General features: G+C 39.5%; 1 protein-coding gene across 1 annotated transcript in view; it reads left to right on the plus strand.

The window, feature by feature from the left end:
- The window catches only part of PPP3CA (protein phosphatase 3 catalytic subunit alpha), a 202528-nt gene that overhangs the window by 146600 nt on the left and 32952 nt on the right, over nucleotides 1-22976 (plus strand). Inside the window, exons 4-8 of the mRNA XM_082482149.1 lie at nucleotides 6308-6419; nucleotides 7738-7883; nucleotides 10124-10263; nucleotides 20252-20329; nucleotides 22188-22282. Of these exons, the coding sequence (XP_082338275.1) occupies nucleotides 6308-6419; nucleotides 7738-7883; nucleotides 10124-10263; nucleotides 20252-20329; nucleotides 22188-22282 (571 nt within the window). The remainder of the gene's footprint in view (nucleotides 1-6307; nucleotides 6420-7737; nucleotides 7884-10123; nucleotides 10264-20251; nucleotides 20330-22187; nucleotides 22283-22976) is intronic.

The raw sequence follows: 22976 nt of genomic DNA on the forward strand, positions 1-22976 counted from the left end.
TTTGATTTGACCTTTTGGCGGAGCCGGAGCGTTTCTTCACTTAGAATAACAAATTTCAGCAAGTTGCAATATCTGATACGCCACACTGTTTCCTCACCTCTGTAACTGATAACATTTCCCTGTTGTGCTTGTGCACCGTTCCAGGGTTTTGACTCCGGAGTAGAAACCCCTCAGTTCTCACTTTCAAACAAGTTTTATGGCCATGGAGAAAAGAAACCCAAATGATCAAAACAGAGGGCTATTTTTAAATCCAAAGAATAGTTAGAGCATAATCGGTTCTGCAGGAATGGGTTGTAAGGAAGAATGACTAATCTCTACCCGAGTCTGAACGCTCCCTTCTGAAAGGCAGACATAAATGCCATGTGGTTTAGGGGGGAGTATACATATACACTGCTTTTCATCACAGTCTTGGAAAAATTACAATCAGAGTTAATACCGACTATAATGCATTAATAATATTATGTAAATGAACAGTTGGAATTATTTTCTTGCTCAATCCCACATAAAAACATACAGGCTTAAATGTCAATTGAATATCACAAGGTACATAATGATCACTTTTGACAGAGCAGATAGTTAAGATATGGAGAATTAAACCAACGTTCAAAATGAACAAAACTGGAGTTGTGTTTTAAGGTTCAAAACATTTGTACATCTTCATTCCCTGAATGCAAAGACTGAAATTCCAGAAGGAGAAACTGTTTTGTGGTCTTTCTAGGGAGAATAAAGTGAGGTGTTTGGAGCGAGTCTGGAATTTGACCATCAGACCTTGCATCAATTAAAAAAGCATCTGGCGCTTGAGATGCTTCTGAACTCAGTGAACTGTTAAAAATTTTTAACAGGTCTCTCCCAAGAAAAGAGTATAAAAATTTGTGTTTGTAAACTGTGGGTAAAGTGAATGCTGGTGAAGCCATGTGTTTGTCATCTCTCAACTCTCTGTGCACTTTCTAGGACTTCGTTGGAAGAATATACACCTTTCAGTTTCCTCCATTGCTCTAGAGTATTAATGTTTCCCAATAAACAGCTTGATTTAAAATAGTTTTGGCTGGTCACGAATAGTTTACCAGTGAAGTGAATTGTCTTTTCACTTCTCTCAGAGCAAAGAAAATCCTAATACCTTAATTATCCTAAATTTTCTTGCCTTTTTCTTCTATGTAACAGTAGAAAATACGTTTCTAGCAAGAATTTGCGTCTTGTAAGATCTCGTTTTTGCTGGGCAGTGCTACTTAGAGCTGTGAATATTCAGTAATTCAGCAAATCCCGATTATTTTGGTATGTATTAGATTCCCAGACTGGAACATCTCTTTGAGTCAGGGTCGTCCTCGCAGCTTGCCTAGTCCTGTGCCAGCTCTTCCCAGAGCGAGTCCCCAGCATGCCAAGAACCCCTTTTGGCTGCGGGGAGAAAGCATGGGATGGTGCCCTCACACCATTTCCCCCGCACTACTCCCATCGTCCTGTGGGACCCATCTCCACAGAAAACAGCTGGGCCCAAGACATGAGGTCTAACGAGGAGAGCTAGAGCATTTGGGTATCCATTCAGAAAGTACTAGCTATAAGAACTAGAGGAACACTTAAGAGAGAGGATTTACTAGTCTCTTTTTTTTTTTTTTTTTTTGTAAAAAGAGGTCCTTCCTTTTTGGATATGGTGAGGTCTGTCCTTTTTGGATATTTTGAGGTCCTTCCAAGCACTGAAATGGGAGTAATGTGGTCTAAACACTAGAAAACAGTATAAGGCAAGTAGCAACGTTTTGCAGGTGATCACTTTTAATAAAATCATCTGGGAGACTAGCTCGAAGAGTCTTGCAATAATTGAAGTTTAGAGGTGCTAAAGTACCATGCAGGTGTCACAATAAGATCCCAAAGCTGCTTGGGATTATTCAACAGATGTTTAAAAAAATAAACGGAAGTTGAATGAGCAGAATGAGATACTTGAACAACATTTTAGAAACAGGGGAGACCTGACCACGAGGAATGGATTCACTGTTACTCCACGAGAAGTCTATTTCCACAGCAGTAGCCTTTTAAATTTTTAAATATGCAACCTGTATGTACATAAGCATGGGTTTTAGAAATACACAAAACAAGTAAAATACGAGCGCTTTGGCAAAAAAGTTGTGACAGCAACTGTAAGTTGTCACTGAAGATCTGGTTGATGCAACCTTATTGTCTCTGCTCTGCAACAGAGCATTAAGAGAAGAGAGCATTCTTTCTGCCCTGAAAGTCAGGGAAAAAGAAAAGAATAAAATCCTGGTTGCAGTGAAGGCGGTATTTTATTTTCTTTATTTTCAGTAGTGTTCAGACTTCTCTTTCCCTGTGCCCAAGGGATGGTAGTTCAGAAATGGCAAGGACTTGCCTCTCTTGTGAGTATTTTGGCTACAGATGCAATGTATCTTTATTTGTCTCTGAAATAAAGCCGTAATAGATAGTTGTACAGTAGCATGAACACAGTTACGTTTGTAAAAATGGTACAGGGTTTCCACTGGGATAGTTATTCTATTTTAGAAAGCTGTACCTGTACTAGGTACTGTAATGGTATAATTATTTCAGTGATGTTTTTATGTAATGCAATTTTTGTATTTAGGTGAGGTGCGTGTTAGTTACAGAGTGAAGGAGCTGTGCCAATATACTGTTCCACAGTTCCCAGAGCATCAGCAGAGACCTTAGCAATGCCTGGCTCAAATTATCCTTTTGAGTATGAATTACCTTGCATTTATTCTCACTTAATTTCATCTGCTGGGGGAGCGCCCAATGGCATCAGTCATCTGGAGAGAGAGTTCATCTTTTGCTACCCGTACAAAGCCACATAGCTCATAGAGCGAGCCACCTCTTTTTCTTGACGTGAGCGCCCAGAAGTGCGGGTGCTGTGTTACAGGTGTTGCTGTGGTTGTAATCTCGTGCCGTTGGTAACGATTTTTCAATGTTCCTTGTTTTGAGCACGTTACTTGAGATGCCTGCAAGAATTCTGGGGCTTTTGGTTTTCCTTTTCAGAAGGAGCTGAAATGTTGAGTTGTGCGAAGGCTCAAATTCAGCATGTGACAGTGGAGTTAAAACCCGAGTCCGTTTTGAAAATATGTGCCTTTGGCTTACACAGAGCTTAATTGCACAGACCTTTTCTTTCCTGACGGTGAGGCTGCCAGAGCCTCAGCAGGAAAACAGCTTGACTATAGGAGCAGGGAGGTGGGCAGATTCCCTCTTTGTTATAAACTTTAAATATATCTGCTATTTCAACAGCTGAAGGATACTAAGCAAGTAAGCAGGGGTGCAGTTTGAGAGCTGGTATTTAAGAAATGTAACTTTTTTTTTTTTGGTAGTATGAAATGAGATGGACCAAAAATACCTTAGAGGTATCCAGATTGCAAGGTCACTTCTGTTCATTTTACATAGAGTCAGAGCAGAGCTGATGCATTGTATATTCTTGATGGAAAAATTTGGAGGGGAAAAAAAAAAAGATTTTAAAAATTTTGCTATTGGAAAGCAGTATTACCAAATAATTGAAGATTGTAAGCTTAGGTTTTCAACAAGGGCAAATTACCATGAATCTTTTGACTTCAGTAAGAATTATGATACAGAAAACATAGTTAAAAAAAAAAAAGAAACTATAGAAACTATGTTTGCTTATGATACGTCGTTTGGGCATAAGTTTTCTGTGTGCAAATGACTTCATAAGTTGAAAAGCCATGAAAAATTGTCACCCTCGTGTTTGTTTAGTTTGCATGGGAAAAAAAATATCTGCTAATTAGTTCTTGTTTACTGTTATGATATTACATCACTGGACTTCTGATGAGAAAAGGGAGAAAATTAAAATAATTATCTGAACAAAATAAGCCTTTAATATGGCACCACTGAAAACAACCCAAATGTGGATGGTGGGCTTATATTACTTGAATAGCGGCAGGGAAACACAGAACTTTCTGGACTGCATTGATTCTCTGTTATCTTCTCAGTCTGGTTCTCATGAGTGCTTCAAAGGAAGCATCGAAAAAGAGAAAAAAGATCTCTGATAAGCAAATGTAAAGAGATCTACCCATAAGCAAGTACCAAATGCCAAAAAGATAGAACTTCCAGCTTTATTTTTCCTGCTTCCCAAATCTGGATGATAGTTTAAGTACCTAGTGCTCATTTCAATCTTGTCAAAGCTTTATGAAAATGAAAAAATGAGTTATAAGGGAAATCTAAACCACTCCTCTTTTTTTAAATAAAGCACTTCACCTAAGCATTGTGCTTTTCTAAATTATAAGGTTCTTTGGCAGGATTAGAAGCTTTAGGGTAACTTAGATGCAACTTTAAAAGCTGGAACTTTGTTGGCATGGATGGAGGTGTCACTTTAAACTTCTTGTCTCACAGCATTTACATCAAATTTTTGCGTTAGCCAGTAAGTTCAGAGAAGTGGAAGGTTCTGGAACTTCTTGGAGGAACGATGAAGTTATCGAAGAGATGGAGAAGGCCAGGCTTCCATCCCCATTGAAGGATTTCAATCTTCAGAGCCAAGTCTTCTTTCTCTATGCAAACTCCAGCAAACCTTCCCCAGGCTCATTCTTTGTAATTGTTCTGGGCCACAGCAGATAATTACCATGACCTGACACCATAGTTTCATGCTGGATTATGTCAGCATGAGCTACCTGGCGTTCTGACATCTCTTCTTGCTTCCTGTGGTGACCATAGCAGCTAGGAGGCAGAAGAGGTGGCGTGAGCTCGGAGGCCTTCCATGGCTTTCCAAGGGGGAGAATTAATTTTGCAAGTCCTGGAGGATTCTGCCTGTACGTTCTGCTCTTTTTACCTGGCTCTAGTCCCTCCGAGTAGAAGAACAGAAATTAATGGAGTGCAGGCAGAGCGTCCAGATGTTTATGTCTAATAAATCTAAGGCAAAGAGGAGTAGTATAAACCCCCTGCTGCTATGGAATTGTCTATGGATAGTGTGAGGTTTAGTGCAAACATAAAAATATTGCATCCTTTTTTCTTCTTTTTTTTTTTTTTTTAAGATAAAGACTGTGTAGCAAATGAGGGAGCAGAAATCAAAATGCTGAGACATGATTAATGTAATTATTCTGTTTATCAAGACATTCTGAATTGTGGAAGGGAATTCATACTGTACAAATTTAGAGGCATCCTGTTGACAAAAATGCTGATTTTGCTGTAAGCAGAAACCGTGGTTAGGAGTACATTCTGCATTTCCAATCTATTATCTATTAAGGTAAATAAAGTAAACAGTTTTTGTCAACAGAACGAAGAGGACTGTTAGGGAGTTGCAAATGAAATGGTGGGGGGGGTTGACACCTTCTGTTTCTTGTGCAACAGTTCTGCAGTTTGTGGATATTTAAGAAGGGAGGAGTTGGAGGAGAAATTGTTCAGATAGTTTTCCAGCTCATGTTTTTTGAGATGACATTGTGGTCCGTACAGCATTCTTGCAGAGGGTGGGCTCATCTCATGGGATGAATGGGTCTTATTTCCCTCAGCTTCCTTGGAGCTGTGAGTTTGTCAGCCAGGTACCTGAGCAGGGTCATCCTGCACAAAGGATAAATCTTCCATGAAGTTTGCAAGTTTACCTGCTTTGGCATCATTGCTGTGTCAGTTTTGTTTTCAAAACAACTATTTCAGTTGGGTGGTTTTGAGAGGCCAGAGCAGAGATTAGCCTCTACAAGTCGTCTTTTTTTATCTTTAAAAACATGTCTAGAAGAAATGTCATCTCAAATAGAAATCTTCTAGAAAGATAAAAGGCTTTATAGAAGCTTTGTAGTAACTTCATTTAATGCAAGAGCTTTGTGTTGTGTTTTTTTTTTTTTTCTCGGTTGTTTGTACAGAACAATGTTAAGTGAAAAATGAACAAGGCTTCATGTAAAAACTGTGCAATACTGGAAGCTGAGGTATTTCCTGAAGTGTGGGTTAAATCGTTCTACGGCAATTTTTCCTTAAGCCAGGAAATGCCGGTCTTCTGGTGAAATTGTTTCCACGGTAGGTTTTTGCCTAACCTGCCAGGTGGGGAGCGCAGACTTGATTTTAGAGATGGACAACAATTACTTCTTGATAACCGGGGCCACTGGAGGCAACGCACGGATGAACAGGGACATACCACTTAGCAAAAGTGTAAAAGTTTACCACAATATACCGATTCTAGTTTCAGCCAGTCCAGGTTGAAGCACAGAGAAATGTTTGCATGTAACGTATGAAGAGTGAAGTTAACCCGTTGAAAAGAAATGTTTCACACAGAATACCTTTTCTTCTGCTTCTTTTATTGGTGGTGGGGAGCATAGTGGTTGAATTTCATCATTAATTACGAATTATGTTTTTCTTTCTTGTTTCTGATTCGCAGTGTGTGCTGTACTTGTGGGCCTTGAAAATCCTTTACCCCAAAACACTGTTTTTACTTCGTGGGAATCATGAATGTAGACATTTAACAGAGTATTTCACATTTAAGCAAGAATGTAAGTCTACCGTATAACCTTTCCCCTCTTAACTCCCCTTTCAAAAACTTGATTTCTTATTTTGTAAGTAAATATTTCGTACTTGTTTACCATCAGTAATTTTAAATGTACTGTTGATGCTAACTATCAGTAATTTTAAATTGTAACCGCTGTTCCCTGAGAGGGCAGTCGTCCTGCAGGGGCTGGAGAGGGTGTCTCGGTGGTGGAGGAAGGAAGGGGTTAGACCCCCCGCAGCGGGTAGTGACCGACCACCCCTACAAACCCGGCGGTGTCAGCACTTGGTGCCGCAGGTATCGAGCCACTCCAGCTTGCCAACCTGGCCTGGGAAGCAGCTCCATCTGGGCCTGGATGCTCTGAGTAGACCCACGGTGCTGCTGGGTTTTGCAGTGGCTGCAGGTTTGCTGCCCCACGCAGCAGCCCCGCGGGCAGAACCTGCCGGCACAGCAGCTCTGGCACCTCTGCCACAGCTCCCTGATCGCTCGCGGGGAAGGTGACGTCTCGCTGGCTCTCATCTGCAGCAGGAGAAAAATGCAAGGGATTCTTATGGTTTGGGGTTGGGTTTGTTTTCCCCTTTAAGTATAGCATTTTCACGTTTACCATGTAAGTAGGCTCAAACTTTTTGGTATGCTCTTTTTATAGGAATTCCTTTCTGCGTTGCAAGAAAGGATGCAGTGACACATAAAAGCTCATTAGATGTAGACCTTCACCTGCACAATGAAGCTTTTTTTATTTTTTTTTCTTTCTGTGGCACTGTAAGCTGAAGCTATTGCCATAAGTCTGCGTTCCCTTTTTAGCATCAGGGATAAAGGAAATGTTAATTGGCTCAAAGGCTTCATGGTTTACTGAGTTTAATAAGCGTATTGGTAAATTAACATTTCAGCTTCATTGTAACACCTCGTTCATTTCATAATGGCATTTCTGTAGATAATTAATTATAAAGGACTGGGCTAAAGTTCTCATTACTTCATAGAGAGTATATCGAGCGATAATGTAGTAGGTGATAACCGTTCAGCAGCCTGTGATTTTGCTGTATAGATTTCATAGCAGGCTGTAATGGTATATTAAATTGTTTACTTACAGGTTTTTAGAAAAATATAATAAACTTGGCAGAATTTTTATTAGTTTCACCTCAGAATGCGAAGAATTTTTCTGGCAGTGAACAACCCTAAATAATTTTTCGCATGAGGCAAGCTTTGGTACAGTCCGCAGTACAAGAGAGAGTTGTGAGAGCAAAACTGAGATATTAAGTAGCATCCTAATTTCTTTTTCCATCTTAAATGTTGACGGCACTTTCTGATACCGTCTTAATCTTTAAAAGGTAAAATCAAATATTCGGAACGCGTATATGATGCCTGCATGGATGCCTTCGACTGCCTTCCCTTGGCTGCTCTGATGAACCAACAATTCCTGTGTGTACATGGTGGCTTGTCTCCAGAGATCAACACCTTAGATGACATCAGAAAAGTAAGTCTGAATAGTGCTCAGGTCTAATAAGTGAACGGTTAATTGCCAGCAGCTAAAACTTGAATCCTTTCTCACTGTTCATTTCTGTAAGATGCTTGTATATCATTTTGACATTCACGTTGACATTATCACCTTTTAAAGGTCTATTTAAGTAGAACATAAAAGGAATTGCTGCACTCGCTTGTCTTTTATTGAGGTGAGGAAATAACCAGCATCCAGTAAAACAAAGGATTTAGCATCTTTGTGTTCTAAGGAATAAAAAATGTGTTAGGTATATAAGTATTTAGGAGGGAATGAATACATAGCATTAATTTCTTTTACATGTTACCTACTAGCACAATGTAAGCACACCATCTGATGATTCCTTGCGCCTTGTTAAGCATTCTGCACTTTCTTGGAGAAGAGATAAAAATAGCTCTAGAAAAACCTCACAATACTTAAAACGTCTAATATAAAAGTATGATATGATTGCAAAGAATACAGTCAAACCAACATTATTATTTTAAAAGGAGTCAAGGACTTCATTCTCAATAGGTCCTGCCATCGCACTTGAGTGCCGAGCAAATTGTCAAAGTGAGGCTTAGTAAGTTGATGCTTGTGTTCTGAGAAGTTTCTTATCAGTCTCATGAAAGTTCAGAGAACCGTGTCAAACACTTTCTTCACATAATCCAGTGTTGTTGCATGTTATCAGGATTCTAAAAGAGATGTCAGTTGATATTTCTAAAAAGAGGTATTTAAAGTGTTTATTCTGAGTGTTTCCAGCAGAAAAGATTTTATTTCTTGCTTGTGTTTTGAGACTTGCAAACATGGTTATATACTTCTGAGCTTTAAAGTTACCAAAAGATAAGTTATATGCTGAGGTTAATTTGCAGCCTACTAAGAAATTAATATGGTTTTCAAAAACAAAACAAAACAAACAAACAAACAAAAAAAAACACAAAAAGAAGAAAACAAAAAAAACTTGAGCCAGTAATTACATGTTTTGGTTTAAAAGCAATTAGATTAAGATATTAACAGCACTTTTAAAAATTACTGAATGTAAAGTTTTGTTTCTGAGGTAAAGGTTCACTATCTCATTAAACAAATATATTCTCTGCCTAAAAATTAGCTGGCTTTGCAACAATGTAACAGCAGAGTAAAATTGTTTAGCTCTGAGATTCTAGATTAGTGTCATTAACATCTTAACTTCCCCCACCACAACCACCACTAGTGGGTTTATTCATCTTTGGCAATCAGTAGGAATTGGTTTTGCATATTTATGAATTGTGATTTCATTTAAATGAATTATAGTTACAAAAACATTAATTGGTAGAAGGCTGAAATAAGTTTAAAGTGTAGGTATGCTATGAGTATTTCAGAGCAAGGACCCAAAGGTAAAATTGTAGAGGACTCTTATTAAAACCTTTTAACTGAGCGTTTAAAACATAAAAAAAAAATAAATTCTTTCACTTTGAAATTTTTTTTGGGGAAAAAAAAAGGTGTCTTAGGTATGCTAGTAAAACATTACTTGATCTTTCTGGTCAGAGTAGAGAATGTTTTGTACTGCAAGCCTGATTCATACACCCATCTTAATGAGGTGTGTTTTTATATTAAAGAGTTCTTGCAGAGGAATACCGATTTCTGCTATTTCCCTATTTTGCTATGATTTGTCTTATTTGCAGTATGATTCTCTAGAAAGCAGTTTTAGCTGCTTAATTAGGGTTAAGGTTATGAGAGCAACAAAAACGTCGTGGCAAGATGCTGTAAGCAGAGAGGTTGTCTTAGTACTTAATACATTTTCACAAAAAATTGTATTTTAAATAAAAATTGGAACTTGCTTTGAAATAACTTTTGTATTTTTTTCATTGAAGTGCCTAACTCACATAAATCAAGTGCTATGTTTGAAAAATCATGAAATATAGAAATAGCATCTTCTCTCTTGTCCACTGAAATGCTTGCAAAAATAGTAGAAAAAGGGAAAAAAAGTGCACACAAAAATTCACATAGAATGGGAATCCACTGTATCTCTTAATTTTCAGTTGTATCTGTTCCTTCTCCTCTTTGTCAGTGTTAGCAAGGAGTGTTTTACCATTATTTAAAATCCATTGCTTTAAAGCTGAGAGTAACCCAAAGCTGAAAAATAGATTGCTTTGGGTCTTTGCTTGCCAACCCATGGAATGAGAAATAGCAACTTTACTTCAGCATTTCTGTGATACATATTTGAAAGAAGTTATTATTTCTTTGTCTCCTATTTTTCTTAGTTAGATCGATTCAAGGAACCACCTGCATACGGACCTATGTGTGACATCCTGTGGTCAGACCCGTTGGAGGACTTTGGAAACGAGAAGACTCAGGAACACTTTACTCACAACACAGTCAGGGGGTGCTCGTACTTCTACAGGTGAATATTGCGACTTTGAACGGGTTTCTGTACGTGAACTTGTTCTGGTTTTGCAGTGTAAATGTTTGCTTGAAGTTCATGGCACTACTTAGATAATTGGGCCTTTTTTTCTGCAGGCCTGCCTTCTTTTCGGGTAAATTTATGTTTGGTTTATTTGAATCTTGCTTTCACCCACAACTGGGAAACCCTAAAAGGACTTGATTTTATTCACCAAAGCCTGTGTATTTTGCTTATTTCTGTTCTTGTAAGTTAGGGAATGAACATGTCGCTTTTAAAAAGGGGTAGGTAACTACATTTCCAGTTTGAAAATCAGAACTTACTTTTGAATGAAAGATGCCAGCATTGGAAAACTCACTACCTATTGCTCAGCAGGGTAAGTAAAAATTGAGGTTTCCCACACACGGGTACTTTTTTCCGTCCCAGTCTTATCAAACTTTTGTTTATGTTTGGGAATAGTTCTTCTCAAGAAATTCAGGAGTGGAGCAGCATTGGTTAAATGGGACTTGCTAAGAGCTGAAATGCAAGCGCGTGCCTGTAACGTTCTTGCAGACACATGTATGGACTGAAATGCAAAGACACCAAGTTGTAATTCATCATCAAAATTGTTTCTTTCTGTTGATGTTTGTTAGTAAAATATGAATGTGAGAATATTCCTGAAAAAAAGTAATAGCAATGGGGATAGAAGGACATCTAAAGCAAATCTGTGGGTTGGTTTGTGACTGTGTAAGGGAAGCTTTCTTCTCTGTTTCTTTTCTTCTCAGTGGTAATTGTTCTTGAAGCACGGGGGAGTTTTGTGTCTCTCTCTGTGTAAAGAGGCAGGAGACTCTCTCTCCTGTGGGGATTTTGAGGGATTTGGGGTGTGTGTTATGATAGCCAAGAACAACTTGCAAGGACACCAGAGTAACAAAACTGTCAGGAAAGGAGGTTAAATGGCAAAATGAGCCATGTATCCAGTGAAATCTTAATTAAAAAATTAAATTCTGTTTAGGAGAAATGTGAAGGTGCTATTGAAATGTTAAGAGGTTGTTGAACCTTTTGGAGGGAGCGGTTCTGCTTCAGCCCATGCTGGCAACATGCAAGTCTATGTTTTCCCAACAAGCTCAGCAGAAGTGAGGGAATCCGGCTCTTTTAGTTATCTTAGAAAATCTCACCTTGAACATAGCTGACCCGTAGCTGTGTAGTAACATGTTGAAAGTAAATCAATGGCTTCCACCAGTAACCAGGAGACAAAGCTGCTAGAATCAACCTTCTTGTTGGTAACGTTAGCAGGAAGGAAACAGATGGTTTGACTTTTCAGAAATTAGTTTTCCTAGTCCTTTCTTCAAGCCGTAATTGCTGCGGCGCGGGGATGGGCTGAGAACAAAGCGGTTTGCACTGCAGCCGGGGCTGCCAGCGCGCACCTTTAGTGGGCAAGTTGTACCGCCGCCTTCGGATCGATAACGTCTGGAAGGTGCTGGATAAATGTGTTTGGTCTCATTATGAAAGAAGGTGTCAAGCTGTTGCAAACAATTGATCTGTGCAGAAATGGGCTTATGACTCTCAGGGCTCAAATCGTTCCTCCCTCTTCCTCTCAGCAGTGCCCGACGCTGGAGCACGCCTGGGACTCCCCGGCACTGCTCACTGCAAACAGTGAGTGATAGCGGTTTCCCCTCGTGAACCGCTCTTACAAAAGTGAAAAGCCTTGCCAACGTGCCTTGTGCTTACATTCAGGGCTTATTGGAACTGGAACAGCATTTAGATTTTAGGTTCGTTGTTTTTTTTTTCCCCTGAGCTCTCTTTCTTACAATTACCGTAAAATTTCCCTAAAATACATGTCTGTTTCCTCCTGAAAGTATATCAGATCTGGTCTGCGTACTGACTCATATTCAGAAAAGGGCATATTTCAGGAAAAGAGGAAATATTTGGAAGACACCTAGTTGTCAGGCCGTGTGTGAGGGACATGTAACTGCTTAATGACACAAGCAGGTGACTATCTTGGAGTCGTATTATCTGAGATTATATAAAGGCAAGTGTTACTCCTAAAAAGTGCCTAGTTGCTCACCAGTTACTTACCTAATGATAATCTCTGGCATTAAAAAAAAAAAGGATCCATCGGTGTGTGGTATCTAATTTTGTTTGCCTGTTCTAGTTACTTCCCAAGAAAAGGAGCAAAATTCCCTGAACAGCCAACTCAGCTTGTAAATGAAGGACCGAATTATGCGGTCCTCCTTCAACAGTGTCTGTTGATAGGATGGACTTTGCTAATTCTTCAGTGAATAAAAATTCTTAGTCATTTCCAGAAAGGAAAGTTAAAAGATAGCAGCGGGCATTTTAAAGGAAGGACAGGAAGATTTCAGGCACACGTATGAGCCAGGGAAATGATTTCTTGGGGATGAAAATCTCTTAATCAATTGCAGGAAGTAACTGTAATAAATAACTTTGTTTTATCAGACCTGTTCTTTATAATGGCAAGTTTCAAGTGACTTTTCTCTGATTTAAAGTTATTTCCTATAACAAAATGCTTTGAAGAAAATAACAGTAATGTGGCATTGTAAGTGCGCACATGTGACATGTTAACGGGACTTTCCAGCTCAGTAGTACATGACATTTTCTCCGTTCAGCCAAAACTCATTTGTGAAATATTGAGCCATTTGTATGAGGTAAATACAAATGAGAAAGTATAAAGACTGTAGCTTAGAGTAGTCTGGCAAGCTTCTCACTACATTTCTTAGGTGATTGCTCGTGTACAGCTTGTTGAATTTCAAACTGGTCAAGATTTTCTTCAAGAAATTTCCTTTTGTGTAAGAGTTATTGTAACTGTTATGGCTGTAAAATGTTAGATCTTGAAACCACAGACCTAAACTGTCATTTAGAGATGTAAAGAATAGCCAGCTTGATTTTTAAGGGTGCTAAAATTCAACACTTAATGCATGCCTTTTGCATCCTGCAGCATTTCACAGTGTGGATTGTCAAAATTTAGGGATCCTTGGAATTAGCAATAGCACAATGCCACAGTGAAAAGTAACTGTGAAATTTAAGTAATTCTTAGAAATTTATTAAAGTTCTCTGTACCTTAAAGAGAACAAAGAGCACTATTGATGAGATTTCATTTCCCCTTTTTGAAATTTAAGGTTCTGTCCTTCACAGTCGTGATCATGTTTGATGCAATTTCATGAAAAAGTGCAAATAATTAAAGGAGTGCTATTTGTGTAAATTGTTTTTTAATTATGACTCAAGTGAAGCTTTTCTTTCATCCTTACCAAAATAATGTCATATTCAGGGAATGCTATGAACAAGAAGGAATTAATTTGTCCCTGGGTGATATTCCCCCCTCCCTTCCCACCCTGATTTTTCAGCTGATCCAGCCAGTAAAGAAGTTTTCAGATTATCTAGTTTTGTCCTGAATTTATTTAGTGAATATTTATTTGCTCATAGCTGTTTGTACTGATCTTGCCAATGACCCACTGCACTTCTTTCATGGACTAGTGGTACAGTCATTCTCAGGTATTTCTATAAGAAATGTATCTGACTTGGCAAGATGTACTGCTTCTTATCGATAGTCTTGAGAATGGCTTCTTTCAGTGATCAGAAAGCTTGAAGAAGTCACCTGGACTTTTTTTTCTCTCTGAAAAGAATATCAACTTATGGCAAGACAGCCACTAAGTGTGTTTAGGCAATTGATGAGGCGTGGGGAAAACTCTCTCCTTTTGAAGGCACACTAGGATGGGGAATGTCATCATTCCCATAAGATTTACTGGATGGATGAAGAATTAAAATGTTCTTTCATCACATTCAGACAAAGTTACTATGCGCATGCATGGTCTTAACTGTGAAAAATTGCGCTTGGATCCATGCCCAGCTTGTTTCATTTCCTTTGTGTCAAAGCTCTGGTAAAGAACGTTGGGAGTTTGGTTGCACCACTGAGTTAATTAGCAGTGTCTTATCCTACATAAAGTATATCAAGGGCTTCCTATCAGGGGTAAGCACATGTGCAAGCTTAACACTTTCTGGGATCATCTGTGTGTATAGACGTGGTTAATTACTGACTGTTAACAGGAGCATGATTGTGGCATGAGTCAATGGACAGCCTCAGAAGTAGAGCAGATACTCAGAAGTTTTCTGCAGGCATGGTGCTCCAGCCTCTTGGGTTTTCTTAGTGAGTTTAATATAAGTTCTTAAGGAATGTTGAGCTTTATAAAGCTGTTTGGCTGTTGACTACATTGTTATCTTTTTCAAAAGCAGAAAAAAAAAACAGAGGCAGAAATGGTTAGCAGAGGCTGGAGTGGCTAGCGCTGCAGACTCCTCTAAGAACTTCACTTGCCAGCCTTGGATAGCAGTGAAATGATTCGGCCTTACAGATGCTCTGGGGTAGAATAATAATTTTGGCCCTGCCAGCGCATCATTTCAGTGGTTTGCTTTACATGCTTGTGAAGTTTGTGAGTATGCAAGGACTAGAGAAATGTCTGCTAAAAGGTTTTGAAGACTGTTATGTGTTTCACCTCAGGGTGTGAGGCACAGTTGTATGAATCACAGAATGGTCAGGGTTGGAAGGGACCTCTGGAGGTCATCTAGTCCAACCCTCCTGACAGAGCAGGGTCACCTACAGCAGGTTGCACAGGACGGCGTCCAGGCAGGTTTTGAATGTCTCCAGTGTTCCAGTGCTCTGCCACCCTCGCAGTAAAGTCCCTCCTCATGTTTAGGTGGAACTTCTTATGATCAAGTTTGTGCCCGTTACCTCTTGTTCTATCACTGGGCACTACTGAAAAAAGACGGTTCCCATCCCCCTGGCACCCTCCCTTTACGTATTTATAAGCATTGATAAGATCCCCCCTCAGTGGTCTTTTCTCTAGACTAAAAAGACCCAAGTCCCTCAGCCTTTCCTCATAAGAAAGATGTTCCAGTCCCCTAATCATCTTGTCCTTGTTGAATTTCATTGGGTTCCTCTCTGCCCAACTCTCCAGCCTGTCCAGGTCACGCTGCATGGCAGTACAGCCTGCTGGCATGTCAGCCACTCCTCCCAATTTTGTGTCATCAGCAAACTTGCTGAGGGTACACTCTAGTCCTTCATCCAGGTCATTGATGGATGTATTGAACAGGACTGGACCCTTTCTGGACCCCAGAATGTTGGGGTTTTTTGCAGTAGCAGCATTTTAAAGGGATTCTTTTGCCCACTTTTCCACTCTTCCTTCTCCCAGGCCAGAAGCTTTTTGCTGCCCTCAGATTATCTGCCCATCTGTATTGGTAGAATTGCTCGTGTGCTCCATCAGACCTGGGAACACATCCAGCTGTATAAAGCATGAGTCTGCAAAAAGGATATGTGTTTATTCGTTCTAATCCCGTGCAGTTCCCTGCTCCGCTTCGCAGTGCGGCTCTGCAGGCAGCGCAGCTAAGGGCAAGAAAAAGCAGGTGGAAAAAGACGTGCTGGGAGCTGCCTGGGACAGCACAGCAGCAAAAGCATTTGCCTTTGGAGACTGAAGTGTGAGGCCGACGGGCTTTGCTGAAAACCTGTTTGTATATGTGCATGTAATCCTAGAGAAGCTGTCGGGCTAAATTGAATGTCCTCTCGTTAAAGAAATGTTTACGCCTCTGCTTCAACAGTATGATGAAGGATTTGAAAAAAAAGTAGATTAAATCCATCCAGTTTTTCTACTTACTGCTGGAAAAGCAATCTGAAAACATCTGCCATTTTGGTTCACGTTAGCGAAGTATTGCTTCTCTTCCAAAACTGCGTAGAAGTAATCAGTGATCGTGCAAAAGAGACCTCAGAACTAGTAAACTATGCATGAGGCATTTTAATGAAAAAAAGATGCCGAAGTAGGGGAGTATCACAGTCACATACTCCATGGAGAATAACATCTCTCTAGCTTAGCGGTGGGGTATTTTGTTTTTTCCATGAGTCACCGCTCTTCCGTGATTCAGCATGACACATGAAGTGCAGGCAGAAGGCTGGGTCGTTCTGGAAAAGCCTGTTGCGTAGGGGGGGGGTCTGTTTGTTTGTTTTCCCTCTTGGCCAACTGCTTTATTTCTGGCTCATCTGAATTACAGTCTGGGCTCTGCAAAGCAGGGCGAGGAGGAGGAGAGCATTTCTGGAAGGGTAGCAGCCAGAAAAAACTAGTAGGGAATTTGATTACAAGACGATAATTTTCATTAGAAAGATTAGAAAAAAACAAAAATTCCAAGCAGAAGTCTTTTCTGTAAAATCTTGTTCCTGATAACTTTTGCCATAATCTCTGTTTTGCTGGCATTTTGCAGGACTTCCTGTTGTTTACCTGGAGGGCATGTATTTTTGTGTTGAGGAATATTGGTTAATATGAAACTGCATTTGGGCAGGAGCAAACGGATGTTAAGAAAGTGCTGGAAATTAAAGCCCTGTATTTACTGTTGCAACCGGTACAGCGTATGTAATAGCTGCATACGGTGAAAATTTTGCTTCCCCCGGTCCCTGCTTCAACAAGTAGCTGAAGAAAAATGCCTGCGAGTTGCTTTGCCTTTTTCAAAATAAAATATCCAGATAGACTGTTCGTGGGTTGTAGTGGTCTGGGTAATACGAGTGCTTGCTCATTACAGTACTGTGCTATTCACTTAGAAGAAAAGATGGCAGCCAGATTTATTTTTATTTTTTTATTTGCATGGAGCACTACGTGGCATCTCTGCCTTTCTAGGTGTGAGCCCTGTAGAATAAGCCAAATTCTGCTAGTAGAAGTCTATTTTCCACAGATTTATGAAGAATAAGATAATTAAGGAATAAAAAAAAAAAAAAAAACACTTTTGTACTTTGAAATAGAAAGAACAAGCTATCATGTCTATTTAGGAGCATTTTTTACCACTTCATTATATCTTCTTTAAAAGCAGTACTTAACACTGGATGAAAAGAATACTATGGAAAAAAAAAAGTAATAGGCTAGACATTTTGAGCAGCTGCACTGATAATGAACATAATCAACTGTCTATCAGATTTTTCATTATAGACCCCAGTTTTCAGAAGTTAATGTAAAAATTTCTAAACAAAATGTACCATAAGTCTACATTTAGTCACAATTAATTATGAAAAGAAATGTATGCAAATTAGTTCTCATTTGCCAGTGGTTTGAATGGCAGCCTGTCAGCATTTGAGATCACTGCAGTCGCCAAAACGATACCCTACGTAATTTGGGAATTGAAATTATTTTATAATGGCAATCTTTTTAGACAATTCCAAATACCAAACCTGTGACTGAGAATATATGTGAGATGGCTGAAGTCCAAAGCCAGCAATATACCATTCTACTGGGTTTGTAGCCTCTAGCTGCAAATGACATTTCAGCTTCAAAATATCCAGGAAGGGTGGAAGCAAGCAGTAGCATTTCTCTTGGATAAACTGAAGGAAGATGATGCATTAGAGTTTGCCTTTTTTTTCTTTTTTTTCCTCCGTGAACTTTCATCTCTTTCATGCATGAAGTTATAAACTGATGAAGCTCTTAAGTGATTGCAAGTGGGCTCTGAAGGTGGTCCATGAGATCATGGCTGGGATAGGAGGTCTTTTGTCTAACGTTTAGTTGAGTTTTTGTTGGGTTCTGTTTGTTTTTTTTTTTTTAATTTGCTCGGTATGTTTAGCAACAGCTCTTGCTTAAGTATTTGGCATAACAGTGTTACTGTACGAGTGCATCTTGCCCCTAAGGTACTGCAGAACAGTCTGCTCTTGCCAGGGTCTTTGATAATAGGTACAGTCCTGTAACATAATACCCGTGCCTGAATTAAGCTTGGAGATTCAGAGACTCTGCAAGTTTGTGTTATTTACAGGAACACTGCGAGCCCATGATGCTGCAGAACCAGCACAGAAGTGATCATGGAGATGCCTTAGTGTCTTCTCCAACACCTTGTATTTGCTTCTTTAAACCTTTCCGGCTGTTCTATTATTTGAGCTATGGGAGAGTTCAATGGATAGTGGAAAATAAACATGGTGAATGGATGTTAATGCAGGGTCTATTTTGCTTTTTCTCCAGCCATCAGGTGACATTTCAGAGCTGCTGTGTGAGATTTACACCTTTTGCCACCGGTTTTGGTTTTGGGTTTTGTTTTTGAGCAACGGTTTTGATCGTTGCTCCCCATCTTGCCCAGCGATGAGAATAGGGAATTATGACATCTACGTGTCACATCCTGGGCCTCAAATCCAGGAAAATCTGTGTCCTGGTCCCTGTCTTAGGTCAGGCATTGCTCTGGGGCAGGAAGCCCAACTCTCCACCCGTGCCAGCCTGCCTCTCCACCACCCCGGCTTCAGAGCTAGGGCTCTTGGAGCTGGTCAGGCTCCAGTCAGACAGAGGGGCACCGGAGAGTAACAGCTCCAACTCCTGTGCCTGGCCAGCTTGTCATGCTGATGATGTGCAGGCAACCTCCGGTATTGGAAGTACATTCAAATAGGAGATGGTAACACTTGGTTTCTCCCCAGGTTTAATGTTTTAAATGCAACTCCTCTAAGCTGTTAGCAAGAACGGAGCCAATACTATGCTGCATCCTTGCCAGCGAGCAACGTTAAATTCAGAAGTGCCTTTCAGGCTTAGGGTGGATGAGGATGAGGCCACCCGCTACCTCACAGGGGTGCCCGCTTCCTGCCCTGCTGAAAGGTCATGAAATATAAAGCAGTCAGCTGAATGATTGCTTGGTTTCAAGGGTGGGAAATAAATCTGGATAAGGCAAAACAAACTGTATAGGACTGGCCCAAAGAGGGAGGAAAGGGAAGAGTTCTACGTGCTGTCTGAACAAAGACTCTTTCCAACTCTTTGGATGGTTTTTAAAGGGCCTGGTAAGGTTTTGCAAAATCTGTGAAGTCTTTTTTATTCCAACACTACTCCTCCATTACCCTTTTCCATGCTTGTTCTTTGTTCTACAGTTGGCTTTTGACAGGGGAAGCCGGGAACTTTTGGCTTTCTTGTGTTTGGTATTAAATTACTAATGACAGGAGAAGAGAGGTTTTGGTTTTGCTTCCTGTCTTGAAGTGGTAGATGGCCGTCAGGCTTGTTATGCTTCAGTACAGGCATGGAGAGTCATCAGTGGTTTAAAAGCAAGAAGAAAACAGTCATTACAAAAAACCCCAAAAACTTATTTTTGAAAGCAACAAAATGGAGTCGTTTTAAGTTTTGTAACATTTATTTAGATATCATTTTAAATAGCTTTTATCTGAAAACTTAATATTTCACGCTTGTGCTGCAAAACTGCATTCAGTTTATGCTATGTTTTGTTTTTCTTGTATGTGATTTCCATATGTGTTCAGTGTCTTAAACAGCAAGAATGGTTTTCACGGTGCTGAGGTTGTAAGAAAGGGCTCCTCTGTTCTCCTTGAAAGCAATACTGCCCATGTGCAGTGAAGAATATGATAGAGATTCCTTCCTCATATTCCTCTATCACCGTTTTCACCTAATGATTTTGTTTTCACTCATACAGTAGAACATGTCTTGGAAAGATGTATTCAGTGGGTACTTTTTATGGGTTTCAGAAACCACAGAAATTACAATTTAAGTTGCCAAGGGGAAAGATATTTCTTCTTTGTCAAGGAGATAAAGTTCAGAAGATCAAACATCTCCAGTTTGGAGTTTGATTTGCCTTTCTTCTTTCTGTCTTTCTCCCTCTCTTTCCGCACACCACCTTATCATCTGGTGTCCGTGAGCAGCCTGTGCATGCTGTAGTAGTGGGCGAGGAGGTTTTCTGTTGCAAGCAACCGTAGTATTGCATTTTTCTTTTTCAGAGTACATTGAGTTTTAAAGTATAATAAACAAAATTACTTTATTCCTGACAAACAATAGGGTGATTATTGTTCCGTGATGAATTGCAACTTTCCAGCATTCCTCTCCATGCAGTTATGGGGTGGGATTAAAAAAAGCGCTGCTGCTAGTGTTGTCTCTACTGAAATCTGCCTGCGGAGCAGGGGCTGATTTCATGCATGATGTATGTTGGCTGAAAAATTTTTTTGAAAGCTAGAGGTAAATGTGGTGCTTCTGAAAATGCCATAACAGGTGCTATTGTTTTCTTCCAACAGTTACCCTGCTGTATGTGAATTCCTACAGCACAATAACTTGTTATCTATACTCCGAGCTCATGAAGCCCAGGACGCTGGGTAAGTATGTGTGAAGAGGGGGCACTAATAATGAATAATGGCTTACCGTTGTCAAACAGAGCAAGGAAATAAGAATAAAAAAAAAAGAATAACTGAGAATGAACTGGAAAACTTTAAGTTGCAACAGCTCTCACATTTTATTAATGCTATAAAAACATACACTGGCCTCAGAATGTCTTTTACATGATTATTACTGAGTTACATGACTTAATGAATGCTCATATATCTCCCTTACTTAGCCTTGGTGATTTAAAGTGGCATAAAATAACCAAAAGTGATTTGATGCCAAACTTGGGGAGGAAAACAAATTCAGCTCGGCAAAAGAAGTTTTGCAAATGTTCCTGAGACTTCTGACACGCTGATTGCAATGATGCCTGGGAAGTGATGTGGCTAATGAATGCTAGAACTGTCATCTCTTAAATATTTCACACCTACCTGAAACTTCAGGGCCTACTGGTTTTATGCTTTATCAAGAAAATAAACTTGTGGAACTCAATCGCCAAAAATTATTTTATGCAGGAGTAATGAATTTAAGGAGTTTATTAAGACACTGTGCGCAAAAACAGTCTAGGTCAAGCACTGGGTGGTGTTGATGGTTCCCTTATGAAACTATTGCCATTATAAAGATAGAATTTTTTATGCCGCTTTAAAAAATTATAAAAAAAGATCTCTATTCATTGAAATATACTGTACTTGTGAGATTTTAATGAAGGATTGGTATCTGAATAAATAGCTTTGCATATCTTGCATAAATTATTAATGTGTTTATTTGGAGGTAGAAACTTTACCCAACCTGAATAGTAATAAAAGATAAAGTAGCAAGATTGTAGGAATGAGGTCGATATTCACTGTGCATATAAAAAGCTATTCTGAATGTTTGAATTATCACATACTTAAAAACCTCAATGCAATTAAAAGCAAGTTATTACTCTGCCAAAAATAACTGGCATGAAATACCCAAGGGTAATGAAGTTTCATTTTTATTGTATTGCTTTCCAATAAAGGGTGAAAAATAAAATTTTGTAGAAGGGATTGCATTGAAATTATACAATGGTTTCAGTGCAACTGTTGTGGATGTTTGCCAAATTCTTCAGTTTCTTGTAGCTGAAGACTGAAGAGCAGTATTTGGTCTCACTTGTGTCTTAGTAAGACAAAAGTACTATTTGGTTGGTTTGCTTCCAAATACTTGCAGGTTTAATCCTTGATTATGTTGGTCCTATAAGCCTTTTGTCTTTCATAAGGCAGCAAGGTTAGGTAATGAAAACGTGCAAGTATTAATAAATTGGCTAATAGACAGGATGAGATTAGACACAGCACTGAAAATATTTGACCCCCTGTTTCCCCTCCCCTTCTCATACTTTGCATCTCCCCTGGCCTCACCATCGCTTGTGTGCCCAGAGAGGGCAGGCGGTCATGGAGGACGTGCACTTACTTCTCTTCTGAAGGCAGTACCGTGCATCTCCAAGGCACGTGCTGGTGCTCGCCTTCACCCGCAGTCCCACGGAGGGAAAGTCTGGGAACATCCTGGGGTGCACGTGCATAGAGGCCACCTGGCTCCAGGGATGGGCGCTGAGCAAATTCGTGACAAAAGCCACCTCTGGCACACCAAGTTTCAGACGCAGACACAATTTTTGAGCACGGTGTAGATCCCTGGCCATCCCAAATGGATATAGTGGATAAGCCTGCAGGAACTATTTTTTACCATGGCTTTAAAAAGCACATATGCATGTTTTTTTTTGTCTTAGCATTTGTTAGCAAGCAGTGCAGTAATGTACTAGGGTTTTTTGCACTATATTTGGCCGGTGACAAATACACATACAACTTTGGGTAATAACGAATATCTTCTCTTTCCTTTTAGGTATCGTATGTACAGGAAAAGCCAAACAACAGGCTTCCCTTCGCTAATCACAATTTTTTCAGCACCAAACTATCTAGATGTATACAATAACAAAGGTAAGAATTTAATTCCTGTTAATGTACGGTAGACTGTACTTCTCTTTACGCAAATATATTACGCTAGTTTTCTTTTTCACTCCTTTATTTATCAGTTCATGCCCATTTTCTTCCTCTATTTAGTAGTTCATGCCCATTCCATTTATTACATAATGCAAATCTAATTAAATTTATTACAGGCAGATGTATGCCTCTGAACATAACTGTAGAATATGCCCTAGGATATTTCTATATTTTTACTGCAAGTTATTAAGTAAATGTTACACAGGAAGCAAGACTGAAAACAGCTCTATTAACTAAGAGAAGTATATTAAGAAGTGCTGTGGGTGAGATGTTCAGAGCCCAGTGTTCCTTATGATCAATTATTTGTCCCTTTGCTCCTTTCCAGTAGAATTAATGATGTTTGTATATGCAAACCCTCTAGCCAGCTAACAAACTTTGGCAGATCATCAGTGGATAAAGCATCGAACAGATATTGTCTGAGTTCCTTTATGGTTTGAGTTTTTTAATTGCTTGAAAACTTTTACGTAGCAAATGAAATCTCGTTAGCAAAAAAAGGGTATTGCACAAGCAAGTGGTTGCTGGTCATTCTATAAAGACTCTACTGAATACAAGTATTTGCAGCTTCTCTGAGTTTGTTTATTGCATTCCCTGAAATCTCCTCTAATAAGCTGAGAAAAAAATCATGTTTCTA

Source organism: Vanellus vanellus (genome assembly GCF_965231255.1).
Source record: "Vanellus vanellus genome assembly, chromosome: 4".
NCBI lineage: Eukaryota > Metazoa > Chordata > Aves > Charadriiformes > Charadriidae > Vanellus > Vanellus vanellus.